The 18330-nt window shown below is 36.8% G+C and overlaps 1 protein-coding gene across 2 annotated transcripts in view; it reads left to right on the top strand.

Moving 5' to 3' along the window:
- The window catches only part of KHDRBS2 (KH RNA binding domain containing, signal transduction associated 2), a 347124-nt gene that overhangs the window by 248757 nt on the left and 80037 nt on the right, over positions 1-18330 (top strand). Inside the window, exons 6-7 of one of the 2 annotated variants that reach the window (XM_065631961.1) lie at positions 907-1102; positions 5271-5284. In XM_065631961.1, the coding sequence (XP_065488033.1) occupies positions 907-1102; positions 5271-5284 (210 nt within the window). The remainder of the gene's footprint in view (positions 1-906; positions 1103-5270; positions 5285-18330) is intronic. The other variant, XM_065631960.1, reaches the window with a different exon arrangement.

Raw genomic sequence — 18330 nt, 5'->3', positions numbered from 1 at the left:
TAAAAACATTGGTGTATGAACGTTTCCTGAATTCTTCCAAGTATTTTTTCATATAAGGGGAACAGATAGCTCTGCTGGTTCTTAAGGCCAGTGTATAATCTTAATACAGTCTTTCAGACTCATTTTTCACTGTGAACCCTTAAGAAATTTGTTGCCCCAGGCATCTAAGTTACCCAGCTACTTCTAGGCATCCATAGAGATCATTTCAGGATGGGTCTTAAAAAATCCACTTTTATTTTCTAGGAAATGGGATTTGGAGGTACCTTATTTTATGCCGACAGAGGAGTTGTTCTTTGGTAATTGAACTGGCTGATCTTGCCTGTGATCTCTCTCTGTTTTTTTCCCCTGAAGGTGTCTAATCATGCTTTCCCTCAGTTCTTTTTGAATGGAATTTTTTATCACTAGTATGATGCACATACACAGGATTTTTTACACTTGTCATTCATTACCATCTTCCACTCAAAATCTTTAGAGGCTCAGAAACTCTCTTTTTATACAGTTGTTCTACTTTGCCTTGCAAGTTTCTGTCATCCTGCATCATCTTCTGCCAGTCAGTTTCTCCCACCCACCAATAAACACTAGAGTGAGAGTGATGACTGCTCTTCTAAAATAGTTTGAGAGCAACAGAAGAAATTCCTCACGTGATAATCTAGAATTTCATTAGTACAAGCAACAAGAGGATCAGGTGTAAAAGACGTTGGGTGGCTTAAAAATAGTGCCTCTTCATAATATGAGTTCTTCCTGAGATATTGCCTAAAAGCACTTGACATTGTCGCTGCCAAAATGCTAGAGTTATACGATACTTTAAAGAGTAGTAGAAATATAAGGGCCTTTAGAATGGAGTAATATTTGTATGTCCTCCTTGCTGCTCGCGCTGAAGTGATCACTCCTTTTTGCTCCCCGCAGGGGACGTGGGGGTGCGATTCCTCCACCGCCACCCGGACGAGGTGCCCAAGCTCCCAGAGGAGCGCCGGTGACCCGCGGAGCCCTCCCTGTCCCCCCGGTGGCAAGGGGTGTCCCCACCCCTCGAGCAAGGGGTGCCCCGGCTGTCCCGGGCTACAGGCCACCCCCGCCACCCACACATGAGGCCTATGAGGAATATGTAAGTAACCACGTGCGTTTATAACATACGTGAGCCAAACTCTGTGGTGAACATCAAGCGCCTCTGGGTTGGAAGACTCCAGGCCAATAATTGCTCTGTCTCTGCTTCTTACCTCCTGCTGGTGAATTATAGTCTCAGTGGCGGCGGTGTGTCTGCAGACCTGTGTGTTTTGGGTGTTGGGGGTCCGTGGAATTGTTCACAGCTTACTTTGGGATATGAGAAGGTGGTGCTGGGTAGGTCTCAGGGCATCAAAAAAGAGCAATACAGATATACTCAAGATTATATTATAACTAAAAGCCGCTTGTTACTGTAGGCAGGTTCTTAGGAATAACAGATTTTATCCTTCGCGAGAAAACAGGGGTTTTTGTGTTCTTTATTACCTATAAATATATATATGTATATTTGTGTTCAGCATAGTGCTATAGTTACATAACAAATAGAAATTCAAGTAATTTTCATGAAACCTGATACAATGATGCATATTTAGCAAGGAGCAGTACTATCTGTCACCTTTTCTTATGAGGTGTTAAAAATAATTGTGCTGTAAACATCAAAGCTTTCAAGTGATCTTCATTAGTGTTCCCTCCTGGAACTATCACCATAACAACAGATATCCAAGTAGAGGAGAAAGCACCATCAAACATGATGTCTGACTTTTTCCAGCGGTGGCAAATCCAAGGGTAAGATGCACATCCCATCCATTCCGTAATCCTATCACACTATAATTGAGAAGATGTAGTTTTATTCAATTAATAGTTTTCCAAGAACAGAAGAAAGGAAGTTGAAACAGAAATTAATCTTTGTTGGTAAAGCTTTAGTCAGCCATCTGTATTTGCAGGGTAGAGATTAGATCATGGCCACTTTGAATCAGGGATGCAGGTTTTGTTGATGCCAAGAGTCACAACTGAACAACAGCTGCAAAAGAGGGGAAGAAAGTCACTCTTTGTTGTTATTTACTTCAACATTTTCAATCTTTAAATGAGATTAAAAGGCCTGCTAAAAAAAATTAAAGAAATATACCCTTCCTTAATAGATAGTATATTATCTTTTAGTAACAAAATATATGAGACCTTCCTTTCTGTGCAGCGCTGTGTCTTTTCCTAATCCATGAGTGACAAATTTCAAAACAGAATCCTTGTAATGTAAGATTAAGATTATAGGTAAATCATCTCTCTCTCTTTTTTAATTTTTTTCCCATCTACGGTACTGGTAAATGTCCTAGAGTGTTAAGCAGTTTTTAGGGAATGTTTCTTACACTTTTTATGAATGGTAAATATGTGGAAAGCAGGAGGAGAAGTTGAGGCAGCTGTTTTATCAAGATTAGGAAAGCATTCAGCCAGTTCCACATTGTTTCAAAATGCTGACACTCTCAGGAGCACAAAATATACGAAAAATTAAAGGAGTCGTTTTAGTTTGCGATAGGTTACTCCAGTAAAAACACGCAAATGTGTTTGTGTTTCTATTTTGCCTACTTAGATAGTAGCAAGAAACAGCTTGCCTTATATGAAAAAATCAGATGTTTCTGAGATCCTTCCATCTTCCGTGTCCTTTCAACATCTGTATTCCACAGCTGGGAATATAGGAGCTTCCCCTGACCTGCTGTCATCCATCAGTTTGCAATGAAAATCTCTTGCCATCTTGCAAAAATTACTCATGGACTAAGATAATAATTAAAACTGATGGTGTGAAGATAGAAGGAAAAGTTCGCTGTCATATATCTATATATGAACTTGTAAATAATATTTTAGGATAAAATATTTTTAATTTTGCAGTTTTCTTCCCAAATACACCACTACATCACATATCTGACCGGATACTAAAAGCAAGTGGATCTATTTGTTGACTAGCAACAAATGTCATGTGTAATTGTTGTTCTTTCACACTGAATCCTAGAGATGAAAAACTAATTTATACTGAATAATTTATCCAATTTACATTGTCTCATTTTCTGCTTCTAGGCAACCCACCAGCATATTACAATTTCTTTATGTGTTTATGCTTTTCATTTTTGCTACAGTATTTCGCTCTAATTTTTGCCTACTATATGCAAGCACCATTGCTTTGATTAGTTGCGCACATGAATGCAATGTCATTGATTGTGAGTATCCATATTTTTGATTTTTCTTTTCTCTAACAGAATATAGTCATTTGAAGGCTGAGCTGAAAGTGAACTCAAGAAAAAGAATAGAATGGCTGCAGCAGATTTTTTAAAAATGTTTAAACAGCTTTTCCTGAGCAAAATCTTTAGATATTTGCTCAGCACTACTAATCAGAGCTTGTATTGACTGTTTGACCTTGAAACACCTCACTGTTCAAATCAGTTTGGAAAAGCATTTAAAAGTTTGAATCACTCCTTCATAATTATCCAGTGTCTAAATATTTTGAAGTTTCCTGATGGCCTTTCTGAGACTTCATAAAAGCAAATGTCTAAAAGTTTCTCAAGACAATTGAAGTCTTGTCGTTGTGAATATATTCACATTCAACATTTTGAATGTCAAGCATAACAAAAGGGAAAATAATTTAGGAGAACTTTCAGAAAATAAGAGGGCTAGAGAGGGAAGGGGGAGTGACACACCTCATGCCTTTTTCTTTACTTGCTTATGAAACAGATATATAGCTTTTATTGGGTGCAGCATAGATAGTATCTCAGAGGAACTTCAGAAGACTACCCACAGGAAGAAGAGGTACAGCCATTAGAAGATAAACACAGAAGAAATACTTACTAAGTGAACCTTCCTCGCTTTAGAAAAAGCTCATTGCGTGTGAATTTGGAACAGCTGCTGTGCAGCTTCTGGGATCAGAGAGGTGGTCCTGGGTTTGTAACCTGGTGACTAAGAGTGCTGTTCAAAGTGGCTATTCTTGGTTCAGTGTGACCAATCTGTATGTGCTCCTGCAGATGAAGGGCAGGTCCACCAGAGTGCAGTTCAGAGCACAAGGTTGACTTGGTCATTGTGAACTTTCTTCGGAAGATTCTTTCACAAAGCTGAGCTTAGCCCTTTGTCATAACTCTCTGAGATATAATTTTACACCTCTAGTCCACAAACACCAGCATACTGAAGATGTCTCTAGCTGCTGAAAAGCATTCAGAATTTCATTAAAAAACAGTCTCCTGGACCTCAGATTCCATTGTGGGGTTTTTGTTGTTTGTTTGGTTGTTTTGTTTTGGTTTGGTTTTTTTACTGAAAACCACGCAGTGTGGTTTGTCATTGTGGATCATACTCCTACTACTTCCACAAATGCAGTACACAAATTAATTTGCATTATTGCTTAATTCTTCTTTCCATATATAGCCATACATGCCATGACCAGTTGGCAGCAATGACTCAGTCTGGAACTTTTCAGAAGCCCAAATTTACCACTGAGCTGTGGTGTCACTCCCAGGGCGCTGCAGTGGATGGTAGGGAGGGCAGCAACGCCAGCAGCTCCTTGGTTAGAACTACTGGCAAGATGGCTGTTTGGGATTTATCACATGAATTTTGCAAATTACATTGCACTGGGCAGAGATGTTTTGAGTAGAGAGAACGGTACTGGAATTGCATTTTAGTTGCCTCTTTTAAACTTACATCTTGCACAGTTGTGGTCTGATGTGTTAGTTTTGTCTTTTTAGGCAGCTGATGTCCCATCTACAAATCGTATACTGTTTCTGTATCAGTGCACCAAGATAGGAGATGTTAAATGAAAATGAGTGCAAAGAATCGGTCAATATTCAATATTTCAGTCCTGCATCATCACCTTTATTGACAAAGAGAATAGTAAGATTGATTTCGTGCCATTTTTTTCATTGCAAAAGTTAAGATTTGTTTGGTCGGACATCTACTTTTATGATCAATTCGAATATGTAAGTAACATAGTAAGCATATAGTAAGGAAAATTAACACTGATGCCATCCTTACAGATTGAGGGGAGACTTCTGGAGTCTTTTCTTAACAAGAATAAGGAACTCTAAAAGGCTAAGGTCTTATTGGTGACTTATGAAACAGGCAATAGACATGACTGATTGAGGTTCATGATTTATACAGAAGTGTTTGAGTAGGTCTTCTGCTGGAAGGAACATTCTATTGAAGCAGTAAAGCCAATGTTCAGCACAATATATATTAATCTGAACATGCAGACTTTTTCACTTAAGGTTAAAGCTAAATAGTTGAAAGGTGCTTAACCCAAATATAAGCCAAAAATACCATTGCTTTCAGATCTGTTTTGGAAGGCATTTGACTCTGGAGCTGTATTTTTCCTTCTGAATCAGAAGCTAGCAGTGAACTATGCAGTGATATTTTTCTTTGCGTTTTTTAAGAGCTACAGTGAGCCTTTCTAAGAGGCCTAATGTGAGTCTAGAAGTGATTTAGCATTTCTTCCCGTAACCCAGATGCAAAGAATTACCAAAACAGAATAAATTTGCGACTAAAACACACATTGCTTTTATATTTTGCATTTTTGCTCCCGGATAAGAAATAAGACTTTATACTTCTGGATAAAAAAGGGGACATTTGCACAAAAAGCCATTCAATATGAATACTTAGACGAGCTTCTTGTATTTACAAAGAAATGCATAATTTGTTTGCAAGAAATAGGCCAGTCTGTCGAGACACTGAGAAGCTGGTACAGCTCCTAGGTCTAGGACAGCCAGATTAAAGAGCAATTTTAAATGCAAATATTCTCTCTCACTTCTCATTTCACTGATCAAACTAGCCAAATGCAGCTTCTTGATATCTTCTGGAATAAGTGAAGAGCAATGCTTTTAGAAACTCACTGGAAAAGAGCCACATAATAAGATAGATTGTGCTTTTAATGTCATGCTGTTCTTCCTCTCATTTCAAGCTATTTAAAATGAAAGCAAATGCCACATTCAACTGTTTGTTCTAAGCTCAATGGTTATTTACATTTTTCAATAGTTTTCAAACAAACTGAAACAACTATGCTCATGTTTATGCAGTGCCAACCTAGACAATGAAAAGACTGACAATAAGAGGCATTTTGTCACACTTTAACATTTTAAAAAGGATAATTAACATTTACATGTGACTGTGGTCCCCAAAAATGTGGTTGCGGAGCTTTGTTTACTGTTATAAGCTGGATCTCATAGGGCTTTTAAATTCATTCTGTCTGCTGCTTCCGAATGTAGATGGAAATTGTGTATGAAGACCTACACTTATTCTTCATGGCATGTTTGCACCTGTATTAGTGCTTTAATGAATATGTTAAGGTGAGCAATTGGTACTTAATTCTGCTACTTTTTAAGTCCATTCCTATGGTCCCAGTAAGATATTTTCAGTGAGAGTGAGGCCCAGACAACTAAGAAGACTTGTTCCAAACCTTGAAATAGTGAAATATATTGGACATAATGAAGGTCAAAGAGGATTATTTTAATTTTTTTCCTAAATTGATATTTTCAAGTTTTAAGATACACCACCTATCTATTTCTGTGTCTCTTTTGGATGAAAAAAAAAATCAATGAAGAATGTACTGAGACTAAAGAGCATTTGAATAAAGCTGGAATTATAGACATGGGAATCTGCATGGCTGAACAACACATCGATTAAATATGATTGATTACCTATTTGTGCCCAAGGCACTTAGAAAAAGAGCTAAGCTATATTCAACTTACATCTTCTGTGACTTGGAAAATCAAATTTTATTTTTACCATAATAGCGATAAACAGGCTAATGTTTATATTATCTGAAAGACTCTATTGAGCTTTAGATGAATACTGTGAATTATGGTCTCACAAAGGTAGAGTGAATTTTTCTGTTAGTTATTCAAACTTCAGAGAATTTGGTCCATTGATAGTATATATGTACTTATTGCAAAAAATACAGAAAAAAAACGCAGAATTAAAGTAGTAGCAACTTTTTCATGTTTTTCTGAGAGCAAAACTCACAGTCAGCATTAAACCTTCAGTGTTTGGGAACCTGCAGTTCTAGAGTTTTTTGCTTACCTGTGCAAACTGTAGTTTGGGTCTTATAGATGATATCTGAATAAATCAGACTTGCCCCATGAAACCAAAGGAACTGTCCAGAGAGCAATGCATCAATAAATGCAAATACTGCTTTCAGATTCATCACTTCTATGAATTTCTCACAAATTGACAATGTACTCTAAAGCATACTTTATTATATTGTTTTCTTGATTCATTTTGACTTGATTGTAATAAACATAGTTATTCAGTGGGTTAAACTTTACTCATAAAATACATAAAACTCTATCATCTACTTAAAAATGCTGCAGAAAGATTTTGTGGAGGATAAGCCCTTCTGTTATCCCCTTCATGCTCTCCTTACTTGCCAAAAATAATTCTCCCCTTGACATCAGTTACCAAGTTTTCAGTTCAAAATTATTTTCTATGCTAGATAGAGAATAAAATAAAATGCTGATGCAGCTGTATGTTTTAGTATTAGACACGATGGTAGTACAACTACAACCTAATAAATATTTATATTTGTTATATAGAGATCTAAGTGAAGGGCGTCTCTCAACTGATCATCCAGCCTTCATATGGTCCTTAAATATTCATGGTGTATGAGGTTATATTCATAAGATCCTACATAAAAAATATATGCGGTATTTTCCACAGAGACAGAATTTGCCTGCATCGTGCACTGCACCATTTGATCATTAAACAGTGTGATTGTTCAGGAACCTGTTACCAAAAATACTTGCCTACTGTCACTTGGATCTGTCACAACTTGTCACTTGGCTGTTTATCTGATGGACAACAGTCTTGGTTGGTACAAAATATTTCCGTAGGTATATGCTGGCTAAGCATTGTCGTGTGACTGTATCTCCACCCATGTTGTCCTTTTTATGACAAGTTGCAAAGGTGAGTTATAAACTTTTGGGTTTTTTTACAAACTCTTACAAACTTAGGGAATTATTGTTAAAGGTTTGGGACAAGTCCAATTTAATTAGAGTTCTTGCGAGTTCAGTTACTCTGCGAATTCAGCTCAGATGGAAGGCTTGGGTTTCTGTTTCACTTCTCAAAGTTTCTTACCCAGATTTAGTCCACCAAGGTATTAAAAAGTTAAATAGTTTTGGACTGGTGAGTTCCTGGGGAGCCAGACACATATAAATTCAGTGGTAATGAGAAAAGCTCGGTGCAGGCTACTGTTTCTTGCAGACTGGTAAGCGCAGAGGCTTCAGCTGTGCCAGGCAATTACAGAAGCCTTGAGCTCTGCTTTCAGGAAAGGCTCTGGATGGTAAGATGCTGTGGCACTTACCATTATTACACCAGCCCTGCCTCTAGCATACCAGCTTTATTCGTGTGTTTTTCGGTCTAGCATTTTGGTAAACTCAGATTAGTGACTTTATTACAGTAGATAAACACCGTGCTCTTTATTTCAATAGATTTCGTGTACAGCTATTAGAGTACTTCTGGTTTGTGTATTATCTTTATTTATTAGGAATTTTCACTGTAGCTGAAACATGAGCTTTATTAATGTAGGAAAATGCACAGTTCAGGAACTGGTTTATATTAATGGAAAACTTTTATGGATTGCTCCAAAGTAGTATTTTAGTTTTACTGGAATTTAAATGGCATGTATTTAAAAGATACTTCCTGTTGCAGGAAGCTTTCATCAAGACTTCATCTGTATTCTTCTCTTCGGTACATTTGTGACATTGTCATCTTGCAAAAAATAATTCTGCATGGAACTGCAGAGATACATATTTATCAACTGCACTTAAAATCAAAGACAAATATTACAGAGCGCAGTTCTGTTTCATTTTGTGGCTGATGGACCTTTTAGCCAGTTGCCTCTATCCATACACTTAGTGCTTGCTCAGGATAATTGAAAAAGAGGATTTGTATTTGGTACAATAAAAGACCTGAAAAATAGTCCTACATGCCTGTGATCTTTTCTCCCTCATTATGTTCAGTGTATTTGCAACTCTGAATTTCAGTTATACATAGGAAGAAAAAGGTTTGTGGTCGATGAATTATTTCATGTATTTGGTTGCAGAAGCACCTGTCCAGCAGTATGCCTGTTCTTTCTGGGTATTTAAGGGAGGCTCAAATGTATATGTGAGCCTAGATTCTCATGCACATAGGAATGCCTATATATACCCCACGGGTATATTGTTATAGACGAAGCTGGCTCAAGCTGTCCCTTGGCTGGAGGCCATCCAGAGACACACGGCAGTGATTGCTTCCCCAGAGGCAGCATGTGAATATCCAATTCTCTGCTGCTTTGCGAAGGAGGAGGCTTTATGACTCTCCAACTGCCTTAGCATTTCCAGTAAATCTTTACTTGGGTGTAGAGATATGTGCTTACATTCTGATACGGATATGCGTATATGTTATCCGTAGCTACAGCACAGAAAAATGTAGTTCACTTCTTCCAGCACTCTGTTTATAAGCACTTTATGTTGCACAGAGCTCCTCTGCAGCCAGCAGTGTGCATGAGTAACTGTGTAAGGAGTCAGTCCGAAGGATCAGAGAAGTAAAATTTAAAGTGTGTAATTTCTTCTCTAATAATACACTTTTGGAAAAAAAAAAAGTAAATGTAGAAAACAAATATAGAAAGGAAGAAGATACTAACAAGTATTTAAAAAAATTGTTTTACTTGTATAACCAGATGAACTGTATGAAGTACACATTTTTTTTCCTTCTTTAGCAATAGTGGTATTAAAGTGACTGGGAAATTCAAATGAATACCTCTTTGTCAGATAAATAGGTCAATGTCATTTTCAGATATGCTCATTTTTAAAACAATCAGATCAGTTGTATTTTATCAAAGGTGCAGATTTAGTGTGCGTCTTTAAACTGTAGCAAAAATGTTGAGAAAATTGATCTTGTTATGAAACACAGTACCGTGAGTTTGACCTATAGGGCTCTTAGAGAGTCTGGCAATCACTAGAAGAGGGAGATGCAGTGTAATGGCTCTGGGACAATAAAGTACAAGACCAGAGATGAAAAATATTCTTTTGCCATACAGACCTGTTTTTTTTCCTGATGAAATTATGATTGCCTGCATTTTAATAGCTTCTACAGTTGTTACAAGTGCTGTTACTCATAGACAGCTAATAGCTCACTTTGACTACCTGCTGTTGTTTTGTAGCTCTTACTGTGCTGTAAAATCTGTGGAGTGCAACATCTAAAATCATAAAGAGTGCAATGTTTGCTAAGAGGAATTAGGTAAGTAAATACTCTGTATATATTGCTATCATAAGAATACATTAGTAACCCAAGGACACACTTGCAAACATACCCCTGTACTACCCTATGCAATACAGCAAAACTACCTTTAAATACTTCTCAAAATCAGTATATCTGTCCAAGTGGAGTACATACCATTGCTTATCAGTTCCTGATAGATGCTTTAGCTGTAGCTTTGGTGTTCATGCTGTCCTCCAACTCTCCTGGGCCAATTAGTGAGTTTCTGTAATGAAAATATTAATAAGCCTTTTCGATAACATACTACCGCCGATTCTTTTGATCACCAAATGTCCGTCAAATGCAAATTATTTAAGTCTAATGAGGACACAGCAACTTCAAGCTTAGAAAGTCCATATCCTGTTATCTTTTATTTGGACTTTCCAGTGCCTGATTGTTGTCTCTTACTGTACGTCCTTGCAACTTCAGACATCCAGATTTTTAGAAAGCTGAAGTGAAAAAAAAAAAGTCCCAAAAGTGAGTCTTATTTTAGGGCAATATATAAACTCATGTACTGTAGTATTTTAATATTTTAGTTTCTCTTTCCCTGTATTAAAATCACACACTTTTCCCAGTTTCCTTCCTTCAAAACTTCTCTAAATAACTTGTTAACACTATTGATTAATCTTTCTGAGGACTAAACTATGCAATGAACAAGTACACATTTGGATGTTTTAAAAATAAGATTGTCAAAGCAAATCAATTGCTGAACCATTTTACGCATGACTGGATTTCTACAATCACACGTAGCCCATGCACTTGTCTTCATCAACACTTTACATGTGTATACCAGTCCTTACACGTGCTGCAGCTGGGATTTTTCTGAAATAACATGCATTTAAAAGAAAATACATTGAAATTCAAACTATATTTCTTTCTCTTTTACCAACCAGTTACCATCAGTCATTCTACTTTTTGAGCAAACACTGCCTATACTACCTAACTGACATGCAGAGTTAAAATGTATGCTTACTTCTTTTAAAACAAATCTTACTTTAAGAATATATAACTCCATTTTTATTATCTGTTTGCATCTCATTGCAAACAATGGCTTCAGGTTTGGTGTGACCTGGTTTGCTTTTATTGTCAAAATTGCTCAGGTATGTAAGAGCTCACCATGTTGTTTGAATTTTATTTAATTATCAGTAATAATAAAAGAATAAATGCTTTTAAACTGAAACAGAATTTTGGAGATAGGGATTTCCAAGTATTTTTGACAGAACTGCATCAGTTAACTAGAAGAAAAGGGCTTATAAACAAGTAAGTCAAGGTCATGTAAATCATGCTGTGGGGGAGATGCAGAAGGGACCTGTGTTTTGTTTCAAGTTAAATTTTACCAAATTTAAATGTGGACAATGTAGCTAGGAGGAAGGGAAAGGGAAAGGGAAAGGGAAAAGGAAAAGGAAAGGGAAAGGGAAAGGGGAGAGGAAAGGATCACAGAAATACAGCTGTTGAGTCTGAGTGCATCTATCAAATAAATTATAAGCCACAATACTTGGGTCATTTTTCACTTACCTTGAACAGCTGTTTCACGTTCTTGCAAGGCCACTGTTCATGCAAACACCCTAAACAAATAAATCCAAAAAGTCATTCGGAGCACTTCTAATTTATTTCTCTTGAGGTACCTATCATAAGTACCCATTTTGGAAAAAGCCGCGGAGGTGTCTTGTGTGTGATAAACTTAACACAGAGCAACCAGAAAAACAAACGAAGAAACAACAAATTTTAATTGTGTCTTATTCATTTCACTCAGGTTTCAATTGTTTATTTTCTAAGGGGTAGAAAATTGCTGATGCAAGTGATTTGTCTTGTATTTGCATAGTCTTACTGCGTGTAGTAGTGGAGTATAATTACAAGTGAGGTTACAACATCAGTTGTAGCTGTAGTCAATAAGTGTATGGCTGAATCAGTGGTTGGTATGTGTACTATTTCTTTCCACGCACAGTGCAATAGGAAAGGGAGTGAGAGTGTTTTCTTCCTGCAGAATCTGTTGCAGCCCAATCTTGTGGTATCCACTAGAGTCGGGAATGAAGATTTCAATCCCTAAAGGCAGAGGAAAAACTGGAATTCAGTGTCTCACATCTTGGATGAATGAAATACTGGATTAAAAAAAAAAAAAAAAAAAGAGTGAAAGGACTACTTTTATTCTACTCTTCTTGATTTCTTTTTAAAAGAAAGACTTGACCTCTTGCAGAATTTGTACAGCAGTAACGTGCACACCTCGCCACCAGAGAGGTCTGAGTGCCGAGAGCAGGACTTGCCTTCCTGCAGCCCAAACAACGGCACCTAAATCTTGGAGAGGACCAAGGTTTATGCAAAGCTTTGTTTTCACCCTTTCCAAGAGGACAGCTAAAGGGTACTGGAGGGTACAGCACTGGGGGTACCATTCGTAGTTGCTTAACTTTTCCTCTACATCATACAAGAAAGTACATCCATCTTGGATGTCATTAATTCCAGTATGGTTCTTTTGTTTATCCAGGATCCAGAAATTTAAGACCCTAAATCACACAAAGTTTTCAAACAAAGCAGGCTTCTAAGTCCTTAAATTACTTCTGAAAACAGGACTTCAATTCTAAATAACTTAGCTTGTTATTTTACATGCCATTCATTTTGTGGAAAACTTACAGGGGAAAAAAAAAATCTAGGTTTTTTTTTAAAAAAAAAACACCTACCTATCTTCTTTGATAAGCCTATCATCTTCCTAGGAGGAAAGCAGACTACAGTGTGACAAGGAAGCAATACTGTTCTGATAGTCCCTGATTGAATGAGGACATTGTTGAGGTGAAATTCAATTTTGAAAGAAAAGCCTTTTAAAGGATCTCCTTTCTTTCCTCAGGACCTCAGTCAAGCTGCGTACAGAGTACACAGTCATTTGCTGTTTGTGTTGAAGGAAAGGAATTGTTGTGAAGAACTAAGCTTCCACTCTGTTTGGAAAATACCAATTCATCCATACTTGATTGGAGTTTATATATTTGGGGATAAGCAAATAGATCACTGGATGCAGTCTGAGAAACTGTTCAGCATTCTGTAGAGCAGAAGTAATTAATGAAAGCTGAAAGACATTAAAATAAACTTCCCAGTTTCAGTAACATGAGGCTTTCACTTCCCTAGTTGAGAGATAATCTTGTTGAACATCTCCTTTAAGCTGTATAGCTCTGTTGCCAAGGTAAGTATGAGTGTATGAACTTGTATAACTTAGATGTTGAGTAACTATGATAAAAAACTAGAACATTATCTTGGAGAAGGAATTACCTTTAGTTATTATTCATGTATTTTCTGCCCTCTCAAAATCATGCATGTTGACATAATAACTTGTTTGGTAAAGAACACTTTTGCTCTGCTAAAAATACTGGTTAATTTTACACTGTCAGTTTTATTGTATTAATGGAGGTTGTCTTCTTGAACCGTCCTGAGGTTTGCTGACCTTCTTAGAAAAACAAAATGAAAAATCCAAGGATATACTTTTTTTTCTAAGTTCAAAGCGTTATGAACCTGATACTTATTTATTTCTTGAAGCCTGCTTGATGCAGCCTAGAATTTTATGACTGCTTTATCTATCGTTTTTAAGTAAAAAAAATTCTGAAAGTCAACATAAAAAATGCTGTAAAAAAAGACCAAGTGTTGCTGTAGCCTACTTCTTCTACTGGGAGGAATAGAGTACAGAGGCAAAGAAAATGAACACCAAATTAACAGAACCAGCAGAACTCTCAGGATGCATACAGATTTACATATAGGATCTATAAGGATCTATAAGGATCTATAATTATCATGGTCCTTAAGACCGTATATTAAAAAAACTTTTAAAAAATAAAGAATTTTAAAAAACCAACAAATATATTGGGCTTTTGGAGGTAGTCAGCAGTTTGTGTTGGCAGGTGGTCATGCAAGTCTGTATTCCATCTCCTCAGCAGAGTTCAGAAGTATAAGAAATGTAATAAGTCAAAAATCCATGAATGCATCACTGTAAATCCAGAGTGGCTCTTCTGAAAAATGAGATGGAGATCAAAGTGAGCACAGTTGTATTTCTAGGTAGAAAATTAGATATTCCAAGAAAATTACTGCTGGATGGGCTAAAGCAAGCTTTGGTCCCCTGAGGTACTTCTGGTTGGGTCACCCAGCAAATTGTCAAAAAAGTTACTATGTCATCTTATTCTATTTAGCAATAGGCTTAAAAAACCTCTCATCTGGGAGTAGCAGTAACAATTTTCAGTCCTTATGCAAATCAATAAGGATTTAACGTAAAGCAGATTCATTTTTTCATGGATGGAGTTAGGACAGTGAGCTGAAGCCCCTAGGTGTAGCTGGACATCAAGAGAAGAGGGAATCTGAAATGTGTGTGGTTATCTTTCACTCCAGATAGACTGGGGCTGCAATGGAAGCTATAGACTTGAATGTAACATTTCAGTATGTGCCAAGCAGGAAAGGACTTTCCCCAGGACTGTGCTGCAACCTGCTCTTTCAACAAGATTTCTGAATAGACCCAGTTAGCAGGAGCAAGGTAGAAACTGTAATAGATTGCCTAAATATTAGTACAATCCAGCTGTAATGGCTTGATTTATTTATTTTTATTGATATAGTGCTTCCAGGATTTTAGATTAGCAGTTTAGATTTAAATACGCCTAAAGCAAATCCCAAAAGACAAATTGACTCTGGATTAGAGTTGCTTGTCCTTTACAGTCCTTGGTGGGGTACAAGTACAGATAAATGCCCAACAAAAACCCTTGTTTAAATTTTAGCAAGCAGCTGTCAAAGGCACAGGAGTTATCCATTACCAGTCCTGGAGAAAAAACCTCATCATGCGTAATCTTTCAACTAAGAGGCTTATTGAACACAGCAGGAATGTAAAGATTATTCCAAAGGATGCTGGCCACTGAGTTGCCCTTGTGATTTACAGCCGCAATACGATGCCCTGCATGAGTTCTATGACATAACAATCTGTCAGTTCTCAAAGCTATAAAGTCATCCCTTGGAGATAACTGAGTCAGCCTCACCTTGATGGTCACTTCAGGACATGACTATCATTTCTTTACTTAATAATAAAATGGTGATGTGATTTTAAATGTCATGCCTTAGGTATAAGACTAACAATCCTATTAAACTATAATACACGTGATAGATATTGTAAGATACTGTAAGTACTAATCTAGTCCAAAGTAATGTATTAGCTCCATTTCAAAGTGGATAGATGGGAAGGGCCCATAAGCAGCTTGGGAAAGAAATGGAATGTCATAACCAAGTTATTTAATGAGATGTTAAAAATATTCCCAATCATTCTTACTCAGATATGGGGAACCAGAGTGTTCCAACCAGCTGCAAAGTGCTACGATTTTATTTATTTGTGTTTCAGATTCCAGAGTTGCTTAGATAGTGTACAAATATGAGACACAAACAAGCATCATTCTTCGAAGAGTTTTCATTGTGTGTAAGAATTTCCTGTAGTGATATGCTGGTCCTTAACTTCATCAGCATGGGGAGTGAGCGCCTTACAGGAACACATTAAATAAGGCTGATTCTTTTAGATACAATCCTTCTTTCCATTAAGTATGAACATCACTTAAACTAGTTTGTATCTGTTTAGAGAAATTAGTACGTTTTCTTTGCAGCAAGAGGGCAGGAAAAGCTTGTGACAGCTTCATGGTGGAGCTCCCTCCATCATCTCTGACTGGTCTCTGAGGAGTTTCTGTCTCAGGAACAGGGCAAGCTTCACCTGATGATTTACAGCTGCAATACCAGACCCTGCACGAAAGTCATGACATAATTGTGTGTGGATGCTAGAAGCTGCAAAGATTTAATTCCTTATAGAAAGTTCAGTTCTTCCTGATAATGAACTTTTCGGCCAGCCTCTGACTGGTAGAAGATCTTTGAGATTTTTCAGTCTACTCAGCATCTGGAATATGAAACTCAACGTCTCTGAGGATCTCTAGAGAGAGTAAGAGAGATATAAATTACGCAGAGGAATGAGGACTTAGATGTTACATGTGTTAGTAGTTAGATTTTGCTAAGAACTGATATCTTTAGGCAGATGTGCCACGTTATGGCATCATATACCAGTGTTCAGGCCTGTTCTCTCACCCTGTTTATATTAATAGAGAATACATAGCTGACGGAGCTCTGAAACTATGAAATACTCAACTAGAGCTAATCAGAGTATACTGATGGCTGTGAACAGGATGTGCTAGACTATCAGATACACTTGTAATAGTCACTAACAAAGCCACAAGAAGTTCTTACAGAAGTATAAATTCTATTGAACTTTCCATTTTCAGAAATATAGGTTTTTAATAAAAGTTGTTATACATGAAGTAGTTGGGAATGCAATGAAAATATATTCAGGTCTCTATTCACAAATTGTCTTAATATTTTCTAATCACTGAGGTGCTTCCTGCACACCTGCACTTTCTGTGAGTCATATACTCTGCACATGAAAGTTATTAGCATAATGATTGACTGTTTTAAAAAAATGTTTATATTAAGTGCACAGAATTTCTTTTTTGGGCAAATAACCACAACATGAATAATGAGCAATTTGTATCTGTAATTAATGTTTTAAAAGGCAAAACAGAAACTGATAGCCATAAGCTTGATATTTTTCATTGCAGACTTACTGCTAACATACAACTTTTCCTTCACAATAGATTCCTGACAACAAAAATACAAGAGTAGCCTTTGTTGCAGTCATCCCCTATAAATATTGCTGATTCATGCGACACATTACTATCTGGATGTTGATCCTTTTGATATGCTTGGCCTGGATTTATTCTTGGTACTGCTGACTTTAATAAAAAGCTATTTTATGTTGTGAGGGAGACTTCAGTCGTGCCCCAATGCCATGATTTGTATTCTTCAGTTTTTTGTTTCACTTCCTCTGTTCTCACCCAGAAGCTTTCTACTCTTTCAACTTATCTAATTTTCGGTATCTTTGATCTGAGCTTTTAGAAGTGGAATAGAAGATACAGAAATCTCTTCTGAATCCATGACTTGTGTCTGCAAGCTGCAGTCTGTAGGCAGTATGTCACCACTGTTGTAGTGAATGTGGTATTAAAAAGCACATTCGTCTTGCCAGATGAGACGTTCTTAGCAAGATACGTAAGAAATTCTACAAATAGCTCTTGGTACCAAAGCAGCTTAGAGTGAGAAGAAAAATAGCCAAAAAACAAATAAACCTTTCATATTGCATTCTCTTGATTATCAATCCAAACCCTAGAATTAACATTGTAGTTATCATGCATTATTTATATGACATCAAGTATATAGTAGACACTTTGCAAATATACATTAAAGCAAAGCCTTGGCCAGGACACCTACTTTCTAACAAAGTGTGTACCACTGGCTGAGGTAGGGAAGGGTAAGTGAAAGCTCACTGATGTTGATATGTATCAAGATGCAGCCCTTAAGGTATTCGTTTTGGAAGGGCGGTTGGTTGAAAAGTTGATACAAAAGAGCCAAGACATTTAAAATATTTTGCAACAAGTAAATCCAACTTATGCACGTGACTTTTAGAAAGTGTCTTAGGAACTAACTTTAAAAAAAGTCTCTTCAAGGAATCTGTTCATCAAACACTGGGCCCAAAGTTGCTTTATTCTCTTATTTTAAATTGTGGTTTTGCTTTGAATTAAAGACAACTCTCCCTATCCACTGAACTATCACAGATCTTAAATCTAAATTGAATAGAAGCTTTTTGTGATTCTGAAAGTCTCTGATTGTAGTCCAAATCATTAATAAGGAAAGCTAGCTGTAGTGAATTAATGATGATCCTAACTTTAACATCAGGATATTCCTGTGGAATTGTTTCTTCTTGCACTGCAATGAAAGAATTGATGTAGGTTAATGTCAACACCAGTTATTACACAGACTTTTTTCTGCCAATTGCACCTCAGCTAGATACAAAAATCCATCATTTTCTGTATGAAAATACACATAGGTAAACTCATTAAGCAGCAAAACTTAATAGAAAAGTCATACTTAATCTGTACAAAGGACGCATTTTCTAGTGACTCGACAGTCATGTCTGTAGCTAAAATTATATAATAAAGTAGAAAACAAATGAAAGGAAGGCAACAATGAAAATAGTGATCAAAATAT

The sequence above is a fragment of the Caloenas nicobarica genome, chromosome 3 (assembly GCF_036013445.1).
Source record: "Caloenas nicobarica isolate bCalNic1 chromosome 3, bCalNic1.hap1, whole genome shotgun sequence".
Taxonomy (NCBI): Eukaryota; Metazoa; Chordata; class Aves; order Columbiformes; family Columbidae; genus Caloenas; species Caloenas nicobarica.
Note: the sequence above shows the minus strand (reverse complement) of the source record. Positions and strands in the feature narration are given on the sequence as shown.